Source organism: Perognathus longimembris, chromosome 9 (assembly GCF_023159225.1).
Source record: "Perognathus longimembris pacificus isolate PPM17 chromosome 9, ASM2315922v1, whole genome shotgun sequence".
In the NCBI taxonomy this organism is placed as follows: Eukaryota; Metazoa; Chordata; class Mammalia; order Rodentia; family Heteromyidae; genus Perognathus; species Perognathus longimembris.
In genome coordinates this window covers 14,245,536-14,268,421 of record NC_063169.1, presented here as the reverse complement: position 1 = coordinate 14,268,421, position 22,886 = coordinate 14,245,536, and the positions used below count along the sequence as shown (strand labels likewise).

General features: G+C 43.3%; 1 protein-coding gene across 2 annotated transcripts in view; it reads right to left on the bottom strand.

Annotated features, from left to right (window-relative positions):
- Window positions 1-6,625: 6,625 nt before the first annotated feature.
- The window catches only part of Bves (blood vessel epicardial substance), a 39,174-nt gene continuing 22,913 nt past the window's right edge, over window positions 6,626-22,886 (bottom strand). For both annotated transcript variants that reach the window (XM_048353759.1, XM_048353758.1), the window contains one exon: window positions 6,626-10,098. In XM_048353759.1, coding sequence (XP_048209716.1) covers window positions 9,974-10,098 — 125 coding nt within the window. In that variant the 3' untranslated portion in view covers window positions 6,626-9,973. The remainder of the gene's footprint in view (window positions 10,099-22,886) is intronic.

Here is a 22,886-nt window from a genome sequence, read left to right as displayed (position 1 = left end):
GCTTTTTGATGTTTAGCTGGAGATAAGATTCTCACAGACTTTCCAGCCGGGGCTGGCTTTGACTCATGATGCTCAAATTTTAGCTTCCTGAGTAGCTAGACATTTTAGATGAAAATTTGTATATGCTCTGGACAATTCTATCTTCTTTCAAAGATTAAAGATTTTAATAGATGGACGGATTAAAAAAATGTGGTACCTAACAGTTGAACTTTACACAGCCATTAGAAAGAATAATGTCATTTGCAGGGAAATGGTGAGATAAGCCAAGCTCAGAGAGACAAATGGCACACGTTTTTCTCTTTATGTGGAAGCTGGATCTAAAATATACGGGGAGATGATAAATTCTACAGGACTCTAGGCATTCAAAGGAGGGTACTCTTAGGAAGAGAAAGGCATAATGCCTCTGTGCCTCTGATCATAAAAGTAATATTTATTGAAATGAATTTCAGGAAATGGAAACAAGACTTTTTTTCCTTTTTGCATTTTTTGTTCTCTTTTTGTTGTGTTTGTTTATGTGTCTTTGGGAATGGAAGGGGAGGCACAGAGATGGAAGGACAAAGGGTGAACAGAGGCAGCAGTGGTCCTCACTGGCCACTGTGTTGAAAACGAACAACTTATAGGTGAAGGATGGGAGGGAAAAACTGGGAGAGAGCAAGGGAAGGCATTGCTCCAAAAGAAATTGCTGAGTTATGTAACTGTAATCCCTCTGTACATCACCACTAATATTAATCAATATTTTTCTTTTTTTTTTTTTTTTTTTTTTTTTTGGCCAGTCCTGGGCCTTGGACTCAGGGCCTGAGCACTGTCCCTGGCTTCTTCCCGCTCAAGGCTAGCACTCTGCCACTTGAGCCACAGCGCCACTTCTGGCCGTTTTCTGTATATGTGGTGCTGGGGAATCGAACCTAGAGCCTCGTGTATCCGAGGCAGGCACTCTTGCCACTAGGCTATATCCCCAGCCCCAATATTTTTCAATATAAAAAGCCAGAATTGGAGCTGTGGCTCAAGTGGTAGAGCACCAAACAAGCAAAATGTATGAAACCAAATTGCAGAGGTTTGGGGAAAAAATAGCAAAATGGGCTGCCCTGATTGTTTGAAATACTTGTTTGAAAGAAGGGTAGATACATGCAGCAACTGGAAAAGTTAGTCAGATGAAAATAATGTATTCATTTATTTCATTATGGGAAAAATACATAAAATAACAAGAAGTGGGTGATGTGGAAATGTAAGACATTATTACAATTATATAGTTATTTCCTTATCCAGGTAACCACCTCTTCTTGAACTTCTTGTTAATTTAGAAGTTTGCTTTTGAGTTTGCTTTTTCTTTGCTTTTCTGTCTGTATGTGGATCGTTCCCAAAATCTCATTGTGGATTTTAAACGCTTAGTGCATAAAAGATGAAAGAAAGATAATATCTGAGATCCTAATGCCAGGGAAAAACAATCCTCAGTTTTCATTCCTCAACTGTGACTTCTCTAACCTTGTTCCTTACCCAACAGCGTGTATTTGAAGTCAGAGAGGAGAGTCTGAAGGTCCTAGAACAAGGGGGAAGGGGCTTCTTGTCACTGCCTTGGGTTTGCCTTTTGGAGAAAGACATGAGAGTACTTTGTGTCTCGATCTCAAGTCTGAGAAAGAAATAACTTTGGTGATGTTACAATAAAATTCCGCAGACCATCACTGAAAAGTAGGAGCTTCCAGGCATGTGAATTTGTGTAAATGTTTAGAAAACCACAACTCTATTAGACTTACACTGCACATTTATTTAGAGGAGCATAGTTGACCGCATTTGTCCTCTCTAGGAAGCTACACTGAGGAAAAATTCAGAGTGGTAATGAATAAGAGATGAATTTGATAGCTATAGGTATAAATTTGGTAGTCCAGTGTGTTTCTGTAATGTGTGTGTGTGTTTTTTTTTAATCTAATGAACAAATGTAAGGTCCATTTAGGATGGAAGGATGACTGGAATTGGAGAGGCTTTCTTTATAAACACAGAACATTACATTTGCATTACCTACCCACACCTGTTTTTTACCTCCTAGATAACTTGAAAGTAATCAGAATCAAAATGGACTTTTGCATCAAGCTCAGAAAAATAAAGCTTGGAGGTTTTGAAGAGCTCTCATGAATCTGTGCCCCACAATAACTATCTCCAGTCCCCAAACAATCTTTAACCCTGTCCCAAAACAAACCATGAGCCAAGTTCACATTTAAGAGATTCCATTTCTTAGATGTGCCTATTAACAACCTACAGTGTTCTTTTTGGTTAAAATCATGGCACCTTTCCTGCAAAAATGTTGTAAAAGGCTTCAGTGATACAGGATGTAAGTGACAGAACGCAGTGGAAATTGTCCTCGTATAGTCTGTCATGCAGTGGGTCTTAAGAGTATAAAAGCTCTTTGTGGCCAGGTGCCTGTTGCTCAGATCTGCAATCCTAGCTACGGAGGGCACTGAGCTCTGAGCACCTTGGCTAGAAGACACCCCAGGCCAAAAAAAAAAAAAAGTCTAGGACTCTAACTTCAATTAACCAGATAATTAATTGCCAAACTTGAGGTGTGGCTCAAATGATAGAGGGCCAGCCTTGAGTACAAAGCCAATAACAACAAAAATTGTTCATGTGGGGGTGGAAGAGAGCTGCTTGTCAGTGGGATTGATGATGTCAAGTATTGACTTACCCCTGTTGAAGGCCAGTAGTAATAAGATTCTCGTGTACTATTGCATAGTAGCATGATTGAAGATAACAAATATACGTTCTATATTTCAGAAATCTAGAATTACATTTTCACCTTAACGAAGTGAAGTTTGATTAGATAAATTTTGTCCAGTTTGAACATTACACACTGTCTACATGCACAACATGCCTAAATGTTTACATGTTTCTATGATTTTTTAGAAAGTCTGGCTTCTAAGGACTAGATGCTCTGGGGTTTTGCATTTTATTAGTGAGCATGACCTGTACCGCTGCTTAGAACCGCCAGAGGGCACTCTTCCCTTGCTCTGAAAGGAAAATTCTTCTCCGCCTCATGGCTACAATGTGAACATCAGTAGTTCATATAACTAACCTACAAACCTGCCTAATAAAATTTCTGATTGGAAAAATATAATCCTTAGGAGTTCTGGAGCTCTGTGAGAGAAGGCCAGGGTGGAGTACACCATGCTGACATCGGTAATGATTCTTGTGTAAAGCAAAGCTATCTTATTTGATCATACTTCTGGGCCTTTTGGTAATTAAAAAAACAAAACAAAACACCCAAAGCGTAAAAATGTGGAGCTGGAGGCTGGATGTCTTCTCAGACATCTTCTAGAGCTGTCTATGTTCCCATTATGAGGGGGGAAGCTATCATCTTAATGTTCCTGGGCCTGCTGATACTCCCTGACTCACTGGCCACTGGGCTAAACAAGGAGAGCGCCTTGAAGGCACTGCTCCTCTGGACCAGTTTTGAAGCTTAGAGGTTCTTGATGCCCAGGTGAATTGCAGGAGAGTCTCTGGTTTCAACATGTAGCCAGGGGTAAGAATCACCATGCCAGGAGACTCCTTTCAGCGTCCGTGAAGGTGAAGGTGGTGGCTCGGCAGCCATAGCTTTCTCTCATCCCCTGAGGCCAGAGGCAGAGACACAGTTGGCTTTTATTATAAGAACCCAGATGTGGAGAGCTGCAGAGGCCAGAGCAGAGGTGATTAGAAAATGATGGTTTTGATTTCATTCAAAAATAAGAAGCCCACTCCCTGTTAACAGTAACAGAAAGAACATTTCTCTTAAAACTATTTCACAAAACTTTATTTACAAGAAAGCAATTTTAAAAAGGGTGCCATTGTTTTCTATTTTGAGCTGTCCTGGGATTTGAGCCCGGGGCTTGAATTGCTTGGCTGCTGCTCTGCCCACTTGAGCCACCCTTCCAGCCTAGCGTTTTTGGTAGTTGTTGAGATGGAATCACAGACTTTTCTGCCTGAATTAGTTTTAAACTGAGATCAAGTTCTCAGTTTCCTGAGTAGCGAGAATTACAGGTGTGAGCCACTAGCATCCAGCTTAGTTCTGCAAACTTGAACAAGTCCAGCTTAACTGAAGCCAGAGTTGGAGTCTCATATCTGCTTTGTGTTCAATATGCTGTAATGCTCTGTTTTGATTAATATATATGAAGAAAATCTGGCCTGATATTCTGGAAAGGGGATGAATAAATACTTTTTGGATGAAGCCTTTAGTAAAAAGGGATTATGAACAGAAAATTCTATGCCACAAAAAAATGCTACAAATGACAGGATTTTATTGGCTTTTGTTCACATACTTTAATAGCACTGGACAGAGGGTACATCGTGATAATTCCAAAGATATGAGAGCATACTTTGAACAGGTTCACATTCTGTTATATTCCCTAAGTTCTCCTTCCCTTCCCCCTTCTTCAGAGCATTTGAAAGATTTCATTACAAGTGAGCTTCAAAAGATTATTGTAAAACCTGAAAACATATCATCTTGTGCTGTTATATTAGTGTAGCTTGAACTTGGAATGGATTTTATACCTGTATACCACTTCAAACTATCATGAATTAAATATATATATATATATATATTAATACATAGATATGTATTAGTGAATTCGGGTGTCTGCGCTTGTGAAATAGGCACTCTGTACTTGGGCCACAATTCCCAAGCCTCTTTTTGCTTTGTTTGATGTAGGGTTTTGTGTTTTAACCCAGGACCAGCCTTAATCTGTAGTCCTCCTACCTATGCTTCCTAGGATTCCAATCACCCACCACCATGACTGACTGACTTGTTGCAAACTGCCTCACAGAGTTATATACCTATACAGTGATATGTATTTCAAAACAAAGATGAAAACATTACTCGAGTTTTTTTTTGTTGTTGTTATAGATGCTGTCCCTGAGCTCTTCAGCTCAAGGTTAGCACTCCAACACTTTGAGCCACGTGCTACTTCTGCTTTGCTTTTTAAAAAAATATATATATATTATTTTTATTTTTATTGTCAAGGTGATGTACAGAGGGGTTACAGTTACATACATAAGGTATGAGTACATTTCTTGCCAAACTTGTTACCTCCTCGCTCATTTTTCTCCCACCTTCCCTCCTTCCTAATCCCCTCCAAGTTGTATAGTTTACAACATAATGTCTTGTAAGTATTGCTGTTGCATTGGTTCGCCTTTTACCCTTTGTTTCACCATTTTGCTGTTCCCCTTTCCTTCCCTAATTCAGACAAACATATGTACAATGCCCAGGGTACCAAAATCAAATACAGTGACAACAGGAGCTAAACCATAGGGAAGATAAACAAAAAATTCACATAGTGTATTAAAAATAACAGTGATACACTGCTTGTCCATATCTTGGAGTTCTTCACTTAGCATCATCTTATGTGATCATATGTACATAGTTATTGAACTAGTGTGATCATCTGCTAGGACTATACTAGACATATGCTAATTATTACCAATGAGTTAATTGGAGGTAAAGGTCTCATGGATTTTCCTGCCCAGGCTGGCTTTGAAGTGCAGTCTTCAGATTTCAGCCTCCTGAGTAGCTAAGATTACAAGTATAATGTGTTTTTAATTTTTTTCATTGTGAGAAAAATATGTCACAAAAAAAGAACATGTATTTGGAGGCTGTCCCATTCACAGTGCTGTTTTCAGCCTAGAAATCCTTATCTTCAACTTAGATTCTTCTACTAGGTGTCTAGTTACTTACTTGACATCTCTCCATTATTGCAAAAGTCTCTCAATTCAGCATGAGGAAGAAACTTAAGCTTTTCCCTCGAAGCCGCCCTCGGCCATGTCTCTAGCCAGGGAACAAGCAGTGATGCAAGCTGGGAGCCTTCTCTTCCCCACCACCTGTGTGTCCCCTCGCCCCTTGCCAGGGCCCGTCAGTGCTGCCTTATGGCCGCAGCCATGGCTCACAGGAAACCCACAGACAACTCCCAGGAGCTCTCAGGCTCAACGCCACAGCGGTACTCGGGGGAAACTGCCCCGCAGCTGTTCAACAAGAAACTGACGGCTGGGAATCTGGACTTGAGACCTTAGATACATGGCCCTATAGAGCCACAAAATCCATTTGTTATATGGTAGCAGAAGATGCCCTTCATATCAGGGTCCAGCCTTGGAACTGCCGAGTTTGTTAGTGGGCTGACAGATCTCTAGAGGGATACTTTGGAGGGATGACGGAAGAGCAGTCTGCCCCCCTCCTCCTCCCCAGAACAGGTCCGGGGGTGGGGGGGTACCTCTGATTCCTTTGGGTGATTCCTCGCAGTGCAGGGCCTGCCAAACTGGAAGGAGATGTTGGACATAGCAAATGACAGGCTCCAATCCACACTGCTCCGGGGGAAGCGCTGAAGATCTAGCAGTTGCTGGAGCTCAGTGGTTCTGTCCCCCGGTCTCCATCCCTGGTGAGAGGCAGCCGGGCTTGCAGGCACAGAGTTTCTGACACTAAGTATAATCCAACCAAGAGCAGCCCTGCTGCCTGTGTGTTTAGACTAAGCCAGAGCAATTCTCGTTACCTCCAGGAAAAACAAAACAAAAAACCAACCAGCCTTTGGATGCAGTCTTAGACCAGGTCACATCCACGTGTAAATGGAGTGAAATCTCCCATGTGTAAAAGGAGTGCAATAAAGAAATACACGCATTTTTCTAAGTAAGAAATTTATTTGATCAAACAGCAATATGTGAAGGTTCTTTAAGCTGTAGGGCTATAACCAGACATAATCTATCTTTTTTAGAAAGTAAAGCTTATCGATGTAAATGGCACTTAAAAATAGCTTCCTAAAATGTGTAGGTATTAAACACTCAGGAAATCCTCATGAGCTTTAAGACTAGGTTGCAAATACAACAGAAAAGAAAACCTAAACATGGTACTTCAAAGCAGGCTTCTTAAATTTATGACACTGAGATTATGTCATATACACAGTGTTGGTGGGTCTGTGATGGACAAAACATGGCAGCTCCAGTGAGAGTGTGGCCTAGGAAGCGCAGATCCCTAGCAGTGCCATGGCCCAGCTTGGAGTTCCCACACAGCGTCCTAGCAAACTCTGGGGACAGGTGGGAATTCTGCTCCCTCTGCTTCACAACGGTGGGAAAGGAGGTTGGTAAACCAGTGTTGGAAAGGGGGAAAGGAGAAAAAAAAACTAAAGCCTAACAGGGTCAAACAAAGGTCGAAGCAGCTTTGGAAATGACCAATGAAATGGATTTATTTTAAATTATGTGAATCCTTGGAAGCTGCACCCTGGGGTCTATAGAAGGACAGGGAGCCCAAAGGTAGGGACTAACCTGCCTGCCATGGGCTCAGTCTTTATGACCCAGGTACACTGGGGAAAGGGCAGTGTATAGGTTCCACCAGCTTTCCTCCAAAGATTTTGCCACCATCTAATTGAATCAAGGACCACGTGAGACCTAAGAACAAACACTGGTAACTCCAGGTCTTGGAGCTAGCAAAGCTACAGACACATGGAGAGGGAGGCAGGTTGCAAGATGGCGTCTGAACACACAATGAGCAGCAGAGCCCCCAACAGGTCCAATGCTCCCCTATCACTTAGTGATACGGAGAAAAGAAAAGCCAAAGATGGCAACTAAAAAATGATAGAGCACCCAATTTAAGATAAGCATCACTGGGGATTTTTACCTGTGCTATCAGCTTTATAAATACAGCTTTGCAAAATATTTGAAATAACACATACATTCTGGCATGAATACTCCATTCCACATTCAAACAAGTGACTTGACATTGCATCTAAAATTAGAGTTGGGACTATGTAGAGAACAGTTTTTACAGATCATTTTCTAAACATTGATGACAGTGAATGAGTGATTGCCAAGAAAACACCAGAAGTATCTTCTGCAGACATGGGCAGCAAACATGTTTTTATTTCTGTGGGTTTCTGTTGGTTGGTTTTTTTTTTTTTTTTTTTTTTTTTTGCACTGGACAAAGATATACTGATATACTTGTTCATCTGTTTCAATGAATTTAAAGTCCTCCAGGAGCTCTCACACTTAAAGCCCTTTTCTGTTTTCTTATCTGCTACTTCTCAGTCTACGTGGGTGGGAGGGCTCTTTAGTGGCTGTGGCTCCTTTTTGCTGAGGCTCATTGTGTTCCCTGGTGGCATGCTTTTAAACATCAGTTCATGTTTCCCATTCAGGGAAATGGCTTTTGAAAGATTCCTAATCTTGAGATTCTGATCTCCATTATCAGTGACACCCATACACATATATTTCAGTAAAACCCCACATTTCACTAACAGCAGAAAATAATTTTAGATCACCTACTTTTAGCTGTGTAAACTAACAGCTCTCAACCTTACTCCAAGGACTCCTCTCCCCCCGCCCCCCACACACACACACAAAAGCTCTGCGGACATTATCACATCATCCCTGGCATGGCTTCCAGTTCAGAGAGGTCTAGTTTCACCTCGTAGACCATGACAATCTTCAAGCCAAGGCTTGAAGGCTCATTCACATTGCTTCTTTTCTCTGAAATAAACTCACTTAGCAAACACAAAAGCCTGTTACATCAGTAAAGAGGAATCACTGGCCTTTCTGCTCTGAAAAGGAGCCAATATTTGACAGGGTTGGAGGAAGCTAGATTCTTAACGTCCTCAAGGAGTCCTTGGGTACAAACTGAACTCAAGGGAAAAGAGAAGCAACTGACTTCAGGAAAGGGGTAGGTGGGCCTAGACCAGCTTGTGCCTCTTTACTCTAGCAGAGAAGTCACCCCATCAGGAGAGATGCTTCCCCAGAACATGCCCTCACTGGGAACTTCCTTAGCTATTGCACATGATAGGGGACTTGTTACAGCTAGCTCCAGGGGATAAAACAAAATAAACATGATTGGGGGGTGGGGGGAGAGCCTAGCCAATCAATGCCTCCTCATTAAAGTGCCACAGACACCAACCAGCCTGATGGAAGCCAAGCTGCTCTCTCACTTCTCACCAGCCAAACACCACTGGGCCCTAACACAGGACTTGAGTACAAATGCGAGATCTGCCATGGAGGCCCACCACAACCTGGCCTGTAGTGAACTCTTCTTGATGTCTGTGTCCACATCTGCAGCTCTGCCATTTAGTATGGGGCACACCGTTGTAATCATTATTATTATTACTATTATTATGAGACAGGGTTTCACTATATATCTGAGGCTTGCCTTGAACTCAAGATTTCCCTTCCTCTACCCCTCAAGTGCTGGGCTTACAAACTTGCACCATTATTCTTGGCTTGTCAGAGATATCTGCCTGTGAAGGAACCATGTGAGAATTCAGAAACAGACCAAAGGATGATGTTGGTATTTAGCTAGCTCTTCCTGTAGCACAGCTTCCAATGACTGAGCATGTGGGGCAAGATGGCTCCAAATCACAAAGAAGTTGAGTTTAGCCAAAAAAGAAAAAAGAAAGGAAAAGAGTTGGCACTAAACTGAGAAACATTCCTATTTGTTATCATTCCTGCTTCAGGTTTCAGATTCACTGATAAATGGCATGCTATGTGGTAATGTGAGTGCATTGAGAAGATGGTTGTTATCCCCACATTGCTCGTGTAAGTAAGGGGACCTCACAGTTTCACCTTACACTGTTTGTTAAAATGACCAAGTGTATAACTCATTTTAAATTGCCAGGTGAGAGGAAAAAACAATTCTCTGTGAGGCAAATGAGCCACAAATTGAGGGGAAAAAAGACAGACCGGGGGGGGGGGGGCATATGCATTGATAGAGCCCTAAGATTAAGTTAAAACAATAATATACTGTCACTAGAAAAATACTGCGAGGATATATATCTCAAAATAGAATGAGTTTTAGTCAGAAGGCTCTATTAAACTTATAAAACTGGACAAAGAAAAGGATGGGTGAAATAACCATCTACCTTTGACCTTCTTCCTTTCCTGCCCTGAATTCTGCTGGCCTAGATGCACTGAAGTAGAATAGCCAAGTCATGAAACAGGGCTGGTATTTTTCAGAACCTCCTCAGGATAACTTCCAGCTTGGTAGCTTCAGTTCTGATCAAGGCAACTGCTGGACTTGAAGTGTATTTAGAGAAACTGGTTCAAAGACCTCATCATCATCTTCCACCCCTTCCTCAATGGGCTTCATCTTGGCAGAGGCTCGCTGATGTGGGGAGGACAAGGCTGTGGGAACACACAGAAAGGAAAACCGCTGAGCACACATGCACACAACCTGCTGAATACTGGTGTGATGTAGGAACTACTCGTCGTAATTGGAAAATAAAACTGAGCATGTATAGTTAGGCTCTTGAAAGTTGACTTAACTGTCGATTTCCATAAAGAAGCCAAATCTGTGGCACTTAACCCTATCTTGAATACCACCACAGAAAATACATCTCTTGGGCTGGGGATGTGGCTTAGTGGTAGAGTGCTTGCTTTGCATGCATGAAGCCCTGGGTTTGACTCCTTGGTACCCCATAAACAAAAAAAGCCAAGAGGTGGCGCTGTGGCTCAAATGGTAGAGTGATAGCCTTGGGCAAAGGAAGGTCAGGGATAACACCCAGGCCCTGAGTTCAAGCCCCAGTATTGTTAAAAAAAAAAAAAAAAAAAAAAGATTTCTTGCCGCTTCTAGTCCACCTTCAGTCTGAGCTAATTTGGGAGGGGCCCTAAGAGAGAGGAAAGAAAACCCAGACATCCAGGAGGGAAGTGCCAGATGGAGGAGCTACAGCCCCCATAGCAGCAGGGGAAAGAACATTCCCAGGGCCTTTGGAGATGCCATTTACCAAAGGAACGTGCAAATTCAGTCAGGCACTCTTTCACCTTGCAGAGCATCTATTGAACACCATGCTTGATGAACAAACTGCCTGAAAATCAGAAGTATTGTAAATAAGCCTCTCAAAGCACCGAGTAAGTGGTTCACATGGATGCAAGAGCCCTGCACAGCACTCGTCCTCTCAACACCAGAATCCCCCCATGAGCGTCTCGTCTGCTCGACCCTCACCTGCACCTGTCTGCATCCTTGCTGCCCGAACACAAAGCCAGGGGCATTGAGTTAGCCAGAAAATGACAGACTCTGGCTGCATATGAGGTAGATGGCAAGAGGACAATGAATAAAACCCATTAACTCCATGTACTTGGTAACAAGGAAAGCGAGCATAAGGATCCTACATGGGAAGCAGACTGGCTACAAGATGATGGTGGAAATTTGTCAAGATCAGCTCCCATTTGCTGGCAAGAGTCAGACACAGAGCACTGTCATCGTGAGGAGAAGCCAGGGCCACTGTGTGCCACGGGCAGCAGTGCTGAAGGAAGGCTGTAGCAGTGGTGAGGACAAGACTCCAACTCAGTCCATTCCCTGCCCAGGAGCGGCCGAGCCAGAGGTCATGTGCATACTAGCCAAGACCAGAGGCTCCGGGAACATTTCAGGATCAGATCTCTGCTCTGTTGCTTCAGAGCTGTGTAGGCAGTGACTTCACTTACATGGTCTCCATTTCCATACCCAAAATCTACTTACCTATCCAGGCATCAGTGGCTCATGCCTATAATCCTAACTACTCACAAGGCTAAGATCTAAGAATCCCAGTTCAGGAAAGTCCATGCACCCCATGTCCAATTAATCTCAGAAAGAGCTGGAAGTAGAGCTGTGGCTCCAGTGGTAGGGTGCTAGCCTTGAAAAAAGGGGCTCAGGGACAACTCCTAGGTCCAAAGTCCAAGCCCTAGTATCTGAAAACAAAACCAAACCCATCTACCCACCTCAGTTGCTTATTATGAGATTTCAATGATTGAATAGTTACAGTTTTCAGATCAGTGTTGGAATAATAATTACTTTGTAAATGTAAGAATGCAAACATGGATATGGTTTAGGGAGGGCAACAGTCTAAATGTAAGGCCCATCCCAAGGGAGGGCTCCATGCAGATGCCCCCACCTGTTTAAGTCTGCACCCAGTACCTGAGTTACCTAGGTAACTGGCACAACTGGAGGCAGTTACCTGCCCCTTCTCTGAGGTCAGATCCAATCCACCTGGCCATCCCTCCCGCTTTTCCCTATATAATCCGGCTCACACAAGTCCCCTGCTCTCTTTCTTTTTCACTCTCTTTCCTTTTCTCTCTTACTCTCTATTGCTCTTTTTCTCTTCTTTCCCTCTTTTTCTCTTTTGCTTTCCCCTCTGTCTCCCAGTGCCTCCGTCTTGTGTAGGCAGCCGGTTGCTCTCTCTCCAATAAACTTTCTCCTGAACCATGTGGCAGGTTTCCTTTCTGGTGAACCTCACACTAAATAATGAGAAAAGGCTGTCGGGGTTCATCACTGTAGTACGAGCTGGTACAGGAAGTGGGACTTGTGCTGCTACCTTACAAATCGGGGTTTGTGCTCTGGATCTGAGCTGTTGTGCTGCACAACTGTCCTCAGCAGCCCTGGCCTCTCCACATTTCCAGCCTCCAGTTATGATTGAGCCTCATAAAATATTAACTCAGGCTGAGTATCTGTGATCAGACAAATCCCTTAGTACAAACAGGATGGCATGTCTTGGAACATTAAGCCAAATCAATAATATATAGCATTTAGTCATAACTGTATAATACGCACAACAGGAACACACCCAGCCTATTTGGGCTGAGGATGGGGACTAGTTGGTTTGCAGCTTTTACACCCATCTGTCAAACCAGGGGTGAGCAGTCATGATCACTCGTTGGAGCCAATAGCCTTTGACTCCTTCAACTACCTTGCCTATCTCTGCATTTTATTTTATGTATGAAAAATAGGCAACTTTCAGTTGTATGCTCTAACTGGATGGTCAGGCAAAAAAGAAAATGTTCAACTTGTCTGTGAAAGTTTTATTCAGTTCCCGCAACATTGCCTGGGGGGAAAAAAAACAGGTGTGCTTACCACGTAACAATGAAAAGTACAAGAAGTATTCATAGCCCTTCAGGTAGCATCCAGGGCTCTCCATAGCTCCTTCCCCTTCTGGCTAAGCCCTTGCAAAATTACTGCTCTCCAAATCCAACCCAGCCGACTGCTCTGTTCTCCATTCCTACCTACCGAATTCCTGTCTGTTCTTCAAGGTGGGGATCCTCATGTGTAACCCCTCCACATCACCTCAGTTCTACATCACAATGGGGTCACAGTACTTGTACTTCTGACCCACTTGAAACGAGCATCCTGAAGGCCATGAGCGGGACCACTTGCAGCACTTCCGAACTTCCACACATACAACCACAACCTTTGTAATTATGTAAATGCATGGTGATCAGAAAAGTTCCCTCCTTTGCCCACCACATGAGGAATGTCAGAAGCTGATATTGAATGTGTGGGAAACAAACGTGACCATCACCTTGAATCCAGGACAGGTCAATCTCATGCCTAAGGGTGGAGCTCCACGGTCTTCCTCCAGAGCAGGTGGGTCTCAGGGCATTTGGAAGAAATCACCTGTTCTGCATCATCCCTATCAGGCCAGGATTTGAAGCCTAGAAATGGTTTGCGAACCTCTTCTCTTCACCACTCTGCATGTGAGCTCTATCAGTGTCCAGTGGGGTGGGGGTGTCAGGGAATGGGCTGCATGCTTTCCCTTACTGCTGTTGAAGGAATTGACTTCTATGTAATGGGCAGGTTAGATGCTGCTTATTGAGTGAATGGCCAAGAGCTCTCTCTGCTCCCAGGGAACATCAATATGGCTATTTAAGAGTACATTACCTTCGAAAACCTTTTCAGCCAATCACTGAAAAGTCAGGGAACAACTACTGGGTTAGCTGCTAGGATCAATGTTGGGGGAAATAAAAATGGGTCAGATCTGGTTTCTAACTCAATCTTACTTCTCAGGAAATCAAAGTGCTGTCCAGAGCAGTTCATTCTCACCATGTCCACACCACTATTTCTACTTTATGCTCAAAAACTAAAGGACAACCAGAGAAAGATGATGTCATTCCTCACCAGGGAGCGAGGTAGGCAGACAGAAATCCTGGGAGGGACAGGCCAGGGGACCTAACAGCCTGGCAAGATTTAACTTTTGTACAAAAGATTGAGACCACTTGATTCACTTTTACTTCCGGCTTGGGGCTAAGGTGGAGTCTACAGGTTTCACAGGTGCTCACCACCACACTCCTTATTGCTCTTCCTCCACTATGGCGGCACACAGCAGCTGATGAGGACAGGCCTGACACCACATCCTGAAGTTACACAGCACCTGGCTCCCTGGCCCCTTGCTAGACATCAGAGCCACAGAGAGGAGCCACTTGTGTCTCAGTGTCATGCTGCCTCTTATGGTGTTCACTACCAGAAACAGCACGGGATCACCTGGCCCAGCCTAGGAACCTAGAACTATATCGGGGAGTAGCGGAGAAACTAACTTTAAGGAGCAATGAGCTCATCTGACCCCTCCAACTCACCAGACCCCTTCATTTCCAGAGGGAAACAGTCAGAGCTCATCAGGATATAGATGGAAATGATTTCCTTAGACCCTAATAAATTCAAAACCAATTTGGAGTCGGAACCAAAACAAAACGAGGGACTATCATATTTCAAGGAAACTATATTACACTTTCCAAGTTGAGCATTAATTTATTCTTTCTACAAGTTTGCCTGGGTCTAATTAATTTTATGTAGTGAAATTTCACTAGAAATTTACCCAGAAGTCCCAAGTACCTAATGTAGATGTGGAAACATAAGAGGAAGCAATAGAGCTTAATTTTAGTTAACTATATCCCTCAAGGACATTGCATGAGGTAATGGCATCTGTATAATGCTTTACCTTTCATAGATTGATTCTAGGGAAATTCCAAGTTATTCCATATCTATACAATTTCTAGCAACATGATTCTTCTTTTATTTGACAGCTAGGAGACAGAGCAGTATCTATATTCCATAGTATGTATTATGATCAGGAAGACATCATAATAGTAATTTTCCATTATGAGTTATAACCACCTTTAATGTGCTGGGTTCTGGCTACCAATGTGCACACATTATATGAAATGGTCTTAGACTAAAATGTACTCCAGACTGATTAGGTGGGAAGTTGTTAAGCAGTTATAACTGTTGACTGGGAACTATTTCATTGTATACCAGTGGTTTAAAAAAGTCATCAGGGAAAAGGATTGGCATTTGCACATCTTTCTGTCCAGACCCAGTACCCAGGGAAGGTACACCCAGCAGAACAGCACTTGACCCTGAGCACATGTCTGCTTAGAGGTGGAATGGAAGGTAGCAGCAGGCTGTACTTCTGAGACTCAAAAAGAAGTTCTCAAACTTAAAAACCAGCCTTTGATCAAATTTAGAAGACTGAGACTTGGGCAGTAAGATCCCTAAGCCAAACAGCAACACCTCTGCATGTGGAAGCACTAGCAATGACAAACCTGTGAGCCCCTCAAGGGGACTGGGATAGGTCTGCATGGCTTCTTGTCAAACCTGTGCAGACCGTGGCTAGTGCCAGCTCCTACAGAGGAGGACACAGGACCTTCCATTTGTCCTTGAGGGTCCTTCCTTGTAGGGACAACTAGATCCAGAGCCCCAAGGAGACCAGGCTCAGGTACCCAACAGGCCCTGAAGTCTGGAGTTAAAGAGCCACACACACCTTTTTATTATACATGAACCAGAGGGATTAGATATGACTATTTATCACCATTTTGATGTACAGAGGAGGGAAAGATGTTCCCTGTATATTGAGAATTCTTTTTTAAAATTTAATTGTCAAGGTGACATACAGAGGGGTTACAGTTACATACGTAAGGTAGTGAGTACATTTCTTGTCAAACTTGTTATCTCCTCCCTCATTTTTGTTCCATCTTCCTTCCTCCCTAATCCTCCTCCCTCCCTGAATTGTAGTTTTCAACATTTTCTTGTATCACTGTTGCATTGGCTTGCCTTTTATCCTTTCTCTCGCCATTTTGATGTTCCCCTTCCCTTCTCTAATTCAGATATACATATATAAGCATGTATATATACATACGTGTGTGTGTGTGTGTGTGTGTGTGTGTGTGTGTAATCCAGGGTACAAAAATCAAATATAGTGACAATGGGGGCTAAGCCACAGGGAAGAAAAACTCAAGAAAAAAAAATAATTTCACATGGTATATTAAAAATGACAACAACAATGAAAAACCAGTTGTTTCCTATCTTGGCGTTCATTTCACTTAGCATCATCTTATTTGCTCATTTATGCTCCCCTATGACCCAGAAACCCCACTTCTGGGCATTTACCCAAAGGATCACAAACAAGGCCACACTAAAGCTACCAGCACAACCACATTCATTGCAGCGTTACTTACCATAGCTAAAATATGGAACCAACCCAGATGCTCCTCAGTAGATGAAAGGATCAAGAAAATGTGGTATATATACACAATGGAAAGGCTTGGAAAAAATCACACTAAGAGAAATGAGCCAGACCCAAAGAAACATAGACTCCATGTTTTCCCTGTATGAGAATTCTGAACCTATTAAGCTTATTCATGTTCCAGTATGCTTCTAATTCCACAGGATCTGAGTGCCTCTCCGAGTAAGGAAAAGTAAACAGATGTATTGGTTTTTCTTAAATCCAAAGTGAAGGTCATGCCTGCTTCAAGCATGAGTAAGCATCAACTTGAGTTGCAAATAAGTAAATTGGCATGGTGTGAGGGACCTCTCTCGGCTTAACAAACACACAGGAAAACTGCATTGCTTTTGTAATCAAACCAGGAAGTTCTACTTTTTTTTTTCCCCAGCTCCTAATGACATTTTCTTCTTTCCTTTCAAAGTGTTATTATTTTTATATATTTAACCATCTGGCCAATTGCTTTGGCAAGTAATTAAAAAACTTGCAAGGGATTAGAATTTTAATTAGATTATACATTTTTTGATGAATGAAGCTGGGGAAGAATTTAATGGCTTCTTTGCTAAAAGGAATTATCATTCAAGCCTTTGCCTAATTCTAATTTACTTCATTTATTTCAAATGCTAGGATGAAACCCAGAGCCTTGTGCATGGTAGTGCAAGTGTTCCACTACTGAAGTGTTCCACATCACCAGCTCAGTAAGATTTCCTTTTTTTTTTTTTTTGCCAGTCCTGGGGCTTGGACTCAGGGCCTGAGAACTGTCCCTGGCTTCTTCTTGCTCAAGGCTAGCACTCTGCCACTTGAGCCACAGCGCCACTTCTGGCCATTTTATGTATATGTGGTGCTGGGGAATCAAACCCAGGGCCTCATGTACATGAGGCAAGCACTCTTGCCATTAGGCCATATCCTCAGCCCCAAGATTTCCTTTTTTAATCGAAGAAATCAAGTTTAAAATGAACCCATCTTTCTTTTCTTTTTTCTTTCCTTCCTTCTCTGAATATTATTGTATTTAAGACAGGATCGCACCGTGTAGCACTAGCTGGCTGCTTCCTTAATGCTGTAATTACAGGTGTATGCCACCACGCCCAGCTTGAAGTGAAACTTTCAGAACAAGAATGGTAATGTTATGGGCTTTGCACCTAGTTTTCCATCAAATGGAGTGAGCACCAGCAATGAGGAACTCCAGCAAAGTATACAAAACTAAGGTAAATGGTGAGATTGGTATAAATAATTGCTTCCCAGGAAGAGGTTTTTCTGTAGAAAAGTATGTCATTCTCAGATTGTTTTCTATAGCTGTGCCTCACAGCAGCACGTGTGAGCAGCTAAGCAACAGCAGAAGTCCTGCAGCCCCTCTTCTAGCTATAAAGAGGGTTGATAAGAAGTTAGTAAAGCCAGGAGGAGAGAGGAGGCAGGTTCCAAGATGGCAGCTCTGTCAGCACACAGGAACATGGTCAGGGTGTGTCAGCTATAATGGCTGAGCTTGAATAGCCCCAAATTATCTTATGCTCACACTGATGTGGATAATTGTAGCAGAACAGGAAAACAAAGTAGGGACATACAACTCATTCAACACTACCTTGTTTCAAGGTGAGTCAAGTGACTAGGGTTGATGAATCTTCCTAAGCTTCACTTTATTCATCTCCAAAATGGGTGCAACATTGCTTTTCTTTAGCCCTTTATGTGGGTCTGCAAATGGCCTGGGCTCTTCTGCCATACACCCGCTACCACACCTCCTTTCTACATTTCTGTACAACTTAAACAAAGCTTGCTGTTTGTAGGTCTGTGGATGCTCACTGTGGAATGAAATGCAAATTGAACTGAGCAGATTATTTCATTAAAAACAGATGAGACACTACGTATCTTGTATTAGCATTGTGTGTCTTTCCAGGCAAGTATACACATAAGAGAGCTGAAAGAAACTCCTTCTGTCAGATGTGCTGCCAGTATTTGCAGATTAGAATACTAACCAGATACAAGCCAATTTGCATCTTTGTACAAGTAGTTCATATGGAATTGTCCTGAGCTCCTCCACTGTGTGTGTGTGTGTGTGTCTGTGTGTGTGTGTATACAGACACTTTCTCAGGAAGAAATATATCTCTAAATATTTCATAGTATCTTTAATAAACATCATAAGTTAAATTATTTCATGAAATATAAGCATGGTTTGGACTACTGGATTCTATCCAGATGTATTCCAATTGACTACATTGCCTGTGTTGTTTCATGTTCGGGGAGAAACAAGAACATTCCCAAACATGTTACTTAACCTCAATTAACTGATGTTCTGCAACTTTCAAAGAAATGTAACTTGCTTTGCAGTTGCCATGGCAATGCCTTGCTGGGCAACACTTATTAGTGATTAGAACTGTCAAGTAAATCAATCTGTATGAGTGTGTGTGTGTGTGTGTGTGTGTGTGTGTGTGTATGTGTATGTATGAGAGACAGAGACAGAGACGTTACATATAGGGACTAACACCTTGTAAGGAAAGACACAATCCTTCACACACATTTTGGCCATCTTGTCCCTTCTCTTCCTGTCTCACAATCACATGTGAAAAACATGAAACCAGGGGGCAAAGCAAGGGGAGAGTGAAGAATTCACTGGAGTCTGAGCTATTAAATAATAAGATTGAATCTTCCTCTGGCGATTTCATTGCTTTTGGGTTTTTTTTTCCCCCTTTTAAATGACAATTTGAAATGGAACGGAGAGAGAGAGAGAGAGAGAGAGAGAGAGAGAGAGAGAGAGAGAGAGAGAGTGTGTGTGGCAGAGAGTACAGAGATCTGCCGTGGATCTGGCACTGTGACATGTGTAAAAATAGAGCCAAGTATAAGAAGTGGGAGTGGCAGTCATTCCATTGAAGCAGTTCACTTCAAGTTTCCCTTCACCTTTCGTTGAACTGCATTTCTGTGGCTCTGCTATGTAGCGGGACGCAGTGTCCTGTGCATTGTATTCCATACTGTCTGTCCGGCTGGAGTCCTCCTCTAGCCCAAGCAGCAGCTGAGGAGAAACGCCAGCAAGCGGCTGGCGCCCCCACGGGATGCAATCAGGATTCTACAGCCCCTGGGGCGTGTTCACAGGCCAGCCACGCGGGCACCAAGCGGGCACCAAGCGGGCACCTGTTACCATGTGGACTTGCAAGCCCCGCTCCAGACCTGCTGCATCACATGACCCTGAACAAGATTCCAGGTACATTTAAGAAACCATATTCGGGCTGGGGATATAGCCTAGTGGCAAGAGTGCCTGCCTCGGATACACGAGGCCCTAGGTTCGATTCCCCAGCACCACATATACAGAAAACGGCCAGAAGCGGCGCTGTGGCTCAGGTGGCGGAGTGCTAGCCTTGAGCGGGAAGAAGCCAGGGACAGTGCTCAGGCCCTGAGTCCACGCCCCAGGACTGGCCAAAAAAAAAGAAACCATATTCAATAGGACAAAACAATGAAAACAAAATAGAGAAACAACCCTGCCCCCGCACAAGGAGAAACAGGCTTTGGGAACATCCCACTGCACGCATGCGCACACGCTGCAGGAATGACTGCAGCTGCTCTGACTAGCTCCCAGAGTTGTTAGGATCAAGTGCAAAGATGGGCGTGAAAATGACCTGTAACTCATAAAGCACCAAATGTTATTTGAATCTTTTCTTTTCCTTTTTAAAACACAGGAGCAATTTTGAACTGAGTCATGACATAACCCATCACCTCCCTGTTCCTAAAAGCTGTGTGGCTGTTTTTTTAGGAGGGAGGGGAAGTAGGCCCCATCCTACAGTGACTTGACAGCTTAGCAGAACCAAGCTTTCCCAGGAGGACCAAACTCAGAGCCTTGAGGACCTAGATTAAAAGGCTGGCAACAGATCCTAATTACCCACACACTTTTCCTGGTCCACCTATGGCGTGTGGACGATCCCACTACGGCTCACAGTGGCCAGCCCTCAGCCCTCTACTTCCTCTCACCCTGGCGGCTCCCAGGCCTTCAGTAGAAGGTGAAATGGGAGAGAGACTTGAGCTTGTCTCCTGTCTCCTTGTCGGTTGACTTGCAATAAATCAACCTCCAAGTCTCTGTTACTGTCTCTGCCTGTCTGTATTTGTGTCTGTGTCTCTGTCTCTCTCAAAAACCCGGTACCACAGTTTTGACTTCTATGCCCACTGCTATCAATCAAGTCTTTCACACAGGAGCGTTACAGTCAGGCAGGATCCCTAGATCTGTATCGCAGCACCCAGTGCTGTGCAACCGAAGCAAGGGAATACGTAGCTCGTGTTCCCAATTCCCTCACCTATAAAGTACAGTCATAGTCACAGAGGTGGGCTGGGTGACTGTCCACTCACCCACGCTCTCCTCAATAGCCCCTTTCTGCAAGCAGGAGAAGTAAACAATGGCTGCACTGGCCCGGGAGAACATGGGAGTGGCATACACTGTATTTATTGTTGTTTTGGAGGCACCAGGGCTTGAACTTAGCACATCATGCTTGCCAGGCAGGCACTCTGCCACGTGAACCACTCCTCCAGTCCCTTTGTGCATTCGTTATTTTTGAGATAGGGTCTCACCTTATGGCTGCAACAGCCTGGTCTGTGACCCTCTTACTTACACTCCCGCCTATTGCTAGGATGACAGACACACGGCAGGGCTGAGTTTGAACCGCCATCTCCTGCTTCCCGAGTAGGTAGGATTACAGGCTTGAGCCACCATGCCCGCAGCACACAATGATTGTTAGAATCTTGGGAGGACTGCGCTACCACTGTCTTCCCTACGTCACAACAAGGGCAGCAGCCCTGATGATGCTCCTTTCGTTGGGTTGTGGAGTGGGTAAGATGTCACTGTAGGATAAAATACAACCATTTCCAATTTTCCATGGCTTCTTCCTTTAAAATCCCCACAGGTCCATCACACATTCCTAGGTCTAGATGTGGCTTTGAATGTTTACCTTGGAAGGAGATAAAAATATGCCATTATGACAGATTGACTACTCTGAGTTAAAGGCACGTCCAAACACAGCAGGTGCAAGAAGATTACTCTGACCTGTTTCTTACAGACAGGATATGAAATTCCCAGGGAAAAGACTATTCTGGAACAGAAACAGCATTCTTATCAAGAACAGGAAGTTAAGACAGAAAATTCTGTGCAAACCTCATTTAAATAACTTGTACCTTTAAGTCTTCCTACATAATTTACTTGCTTTATTGCCAACTCCCTCTTTCTGTCCAACTCCATGTGATGGACCCTAACTACATCTTTGAGTCATTTCCTTATGGAAGTTCCCAGGCTATGTAAAACATATGTAATGTATATGCTTTTCTCCTGTTTATCTGGCTTATGTCCATTTAATTCTCAGTCCCAACCAAAAGAAGACCCTAAAAGGGAAAAGGTGATATTTTGCTTCCCTGCAAAACAATTACATGATCTTGTAAATGCTAACCTTTCATGATAGCACTACTTAGAATCCATTTGTCTGAAGTATACAGAATGGCAAGCTCATTTACACAAGTAGTTAGGACTGTTGAGTAAGTGCACTTTTTTAAAAAGTTGCTTTAAAGTAGGAATTCCAATCCTAATACCAATAACAGCAACAAAAATACAGTGACCAGAAGAAAGTGATGAGTAAAAAAAAAAGTTGCTTTAAACTATGTGCTAATAGCACATGCCTCTAACCCTAACTCCTCAGAAGGCTGAGATCTAAGGATTGTAGTTCAAGCCAGCCTTGGCAGAAAAGTCTGTGAGACTTTATCTCCAATTAACAAGCAAAATACCAGACTAGAGGCATGGCTCAAGTGATACATCATCAGTTGTGAGAGAGTGCAGGCCAAATTCAAGTGCCAGTACTGACATGGAAAACAAAGTTGCTTTGATTTAGAATACAACTGGACAGGCGAAAACTTCTTAGTTTATACAATGGACAATGTGGCCTTATTTCAGTATTACATGAATTTGTTCTGAGTTCTCATATTCTTAATTTTAAGCATTGAATTTTGAAAAGAATTTTTTCTCTCATTTTACTAATTTCTAACATCTGTGCAATTAGTGTTACCTAAAATGACTCAAATCAGTGTACAGGAGTCTTGGAATATGTGGATGATATGAGATAGCTCCCAGGGGTGTTGGATGAGTTTCCTCATCAGTAATATACCATTGCCCAGTCACTTTGTAGCTCTTCACACTTACACTGAGACAATCAATCAGAAGTGAAACATCCATCAGCTGTTTTCTTCCTCCTCCCCCCTCCCCTCTCCCTCCTCCTCCTCCTCTCCCCCTCCCCTCCCCCTCCCCCTTCCTCTTCCCCCTCCCCCTCCTCCTCCTCCTCCATCCTGGGGCTTAGACTCAGAGCCTGGGTGCCATCCCTGAACTTTTGTGTTTAGTGCTAGCATTCTATCACTTAAGTCATAGTTCTACTTCCGGCTTTTTTTTTGATAGTTAACTGGAGATAAGAGTCTCAGGGACTTTTTTGCCAGGCTGGCTTTGAAACAGGATCCTCAGATCTCAGCCTCCTGAATAGTTAGGATTACAGGCACCTGGTTTTGCCTATTTTTTTTTTTGGCCAGTCCTGGGCCTTGAACTCAGAGCCTGAGCACTGTCCCTGGCTTCTTTTTGCTCAAGGCTACCACTCAACCTCTTGAGCACAGCACCACTGCTGGCTTTTTCTGTATATGTGGTGCTTCATGTACATGAGGCGAGCATTCTTGCCT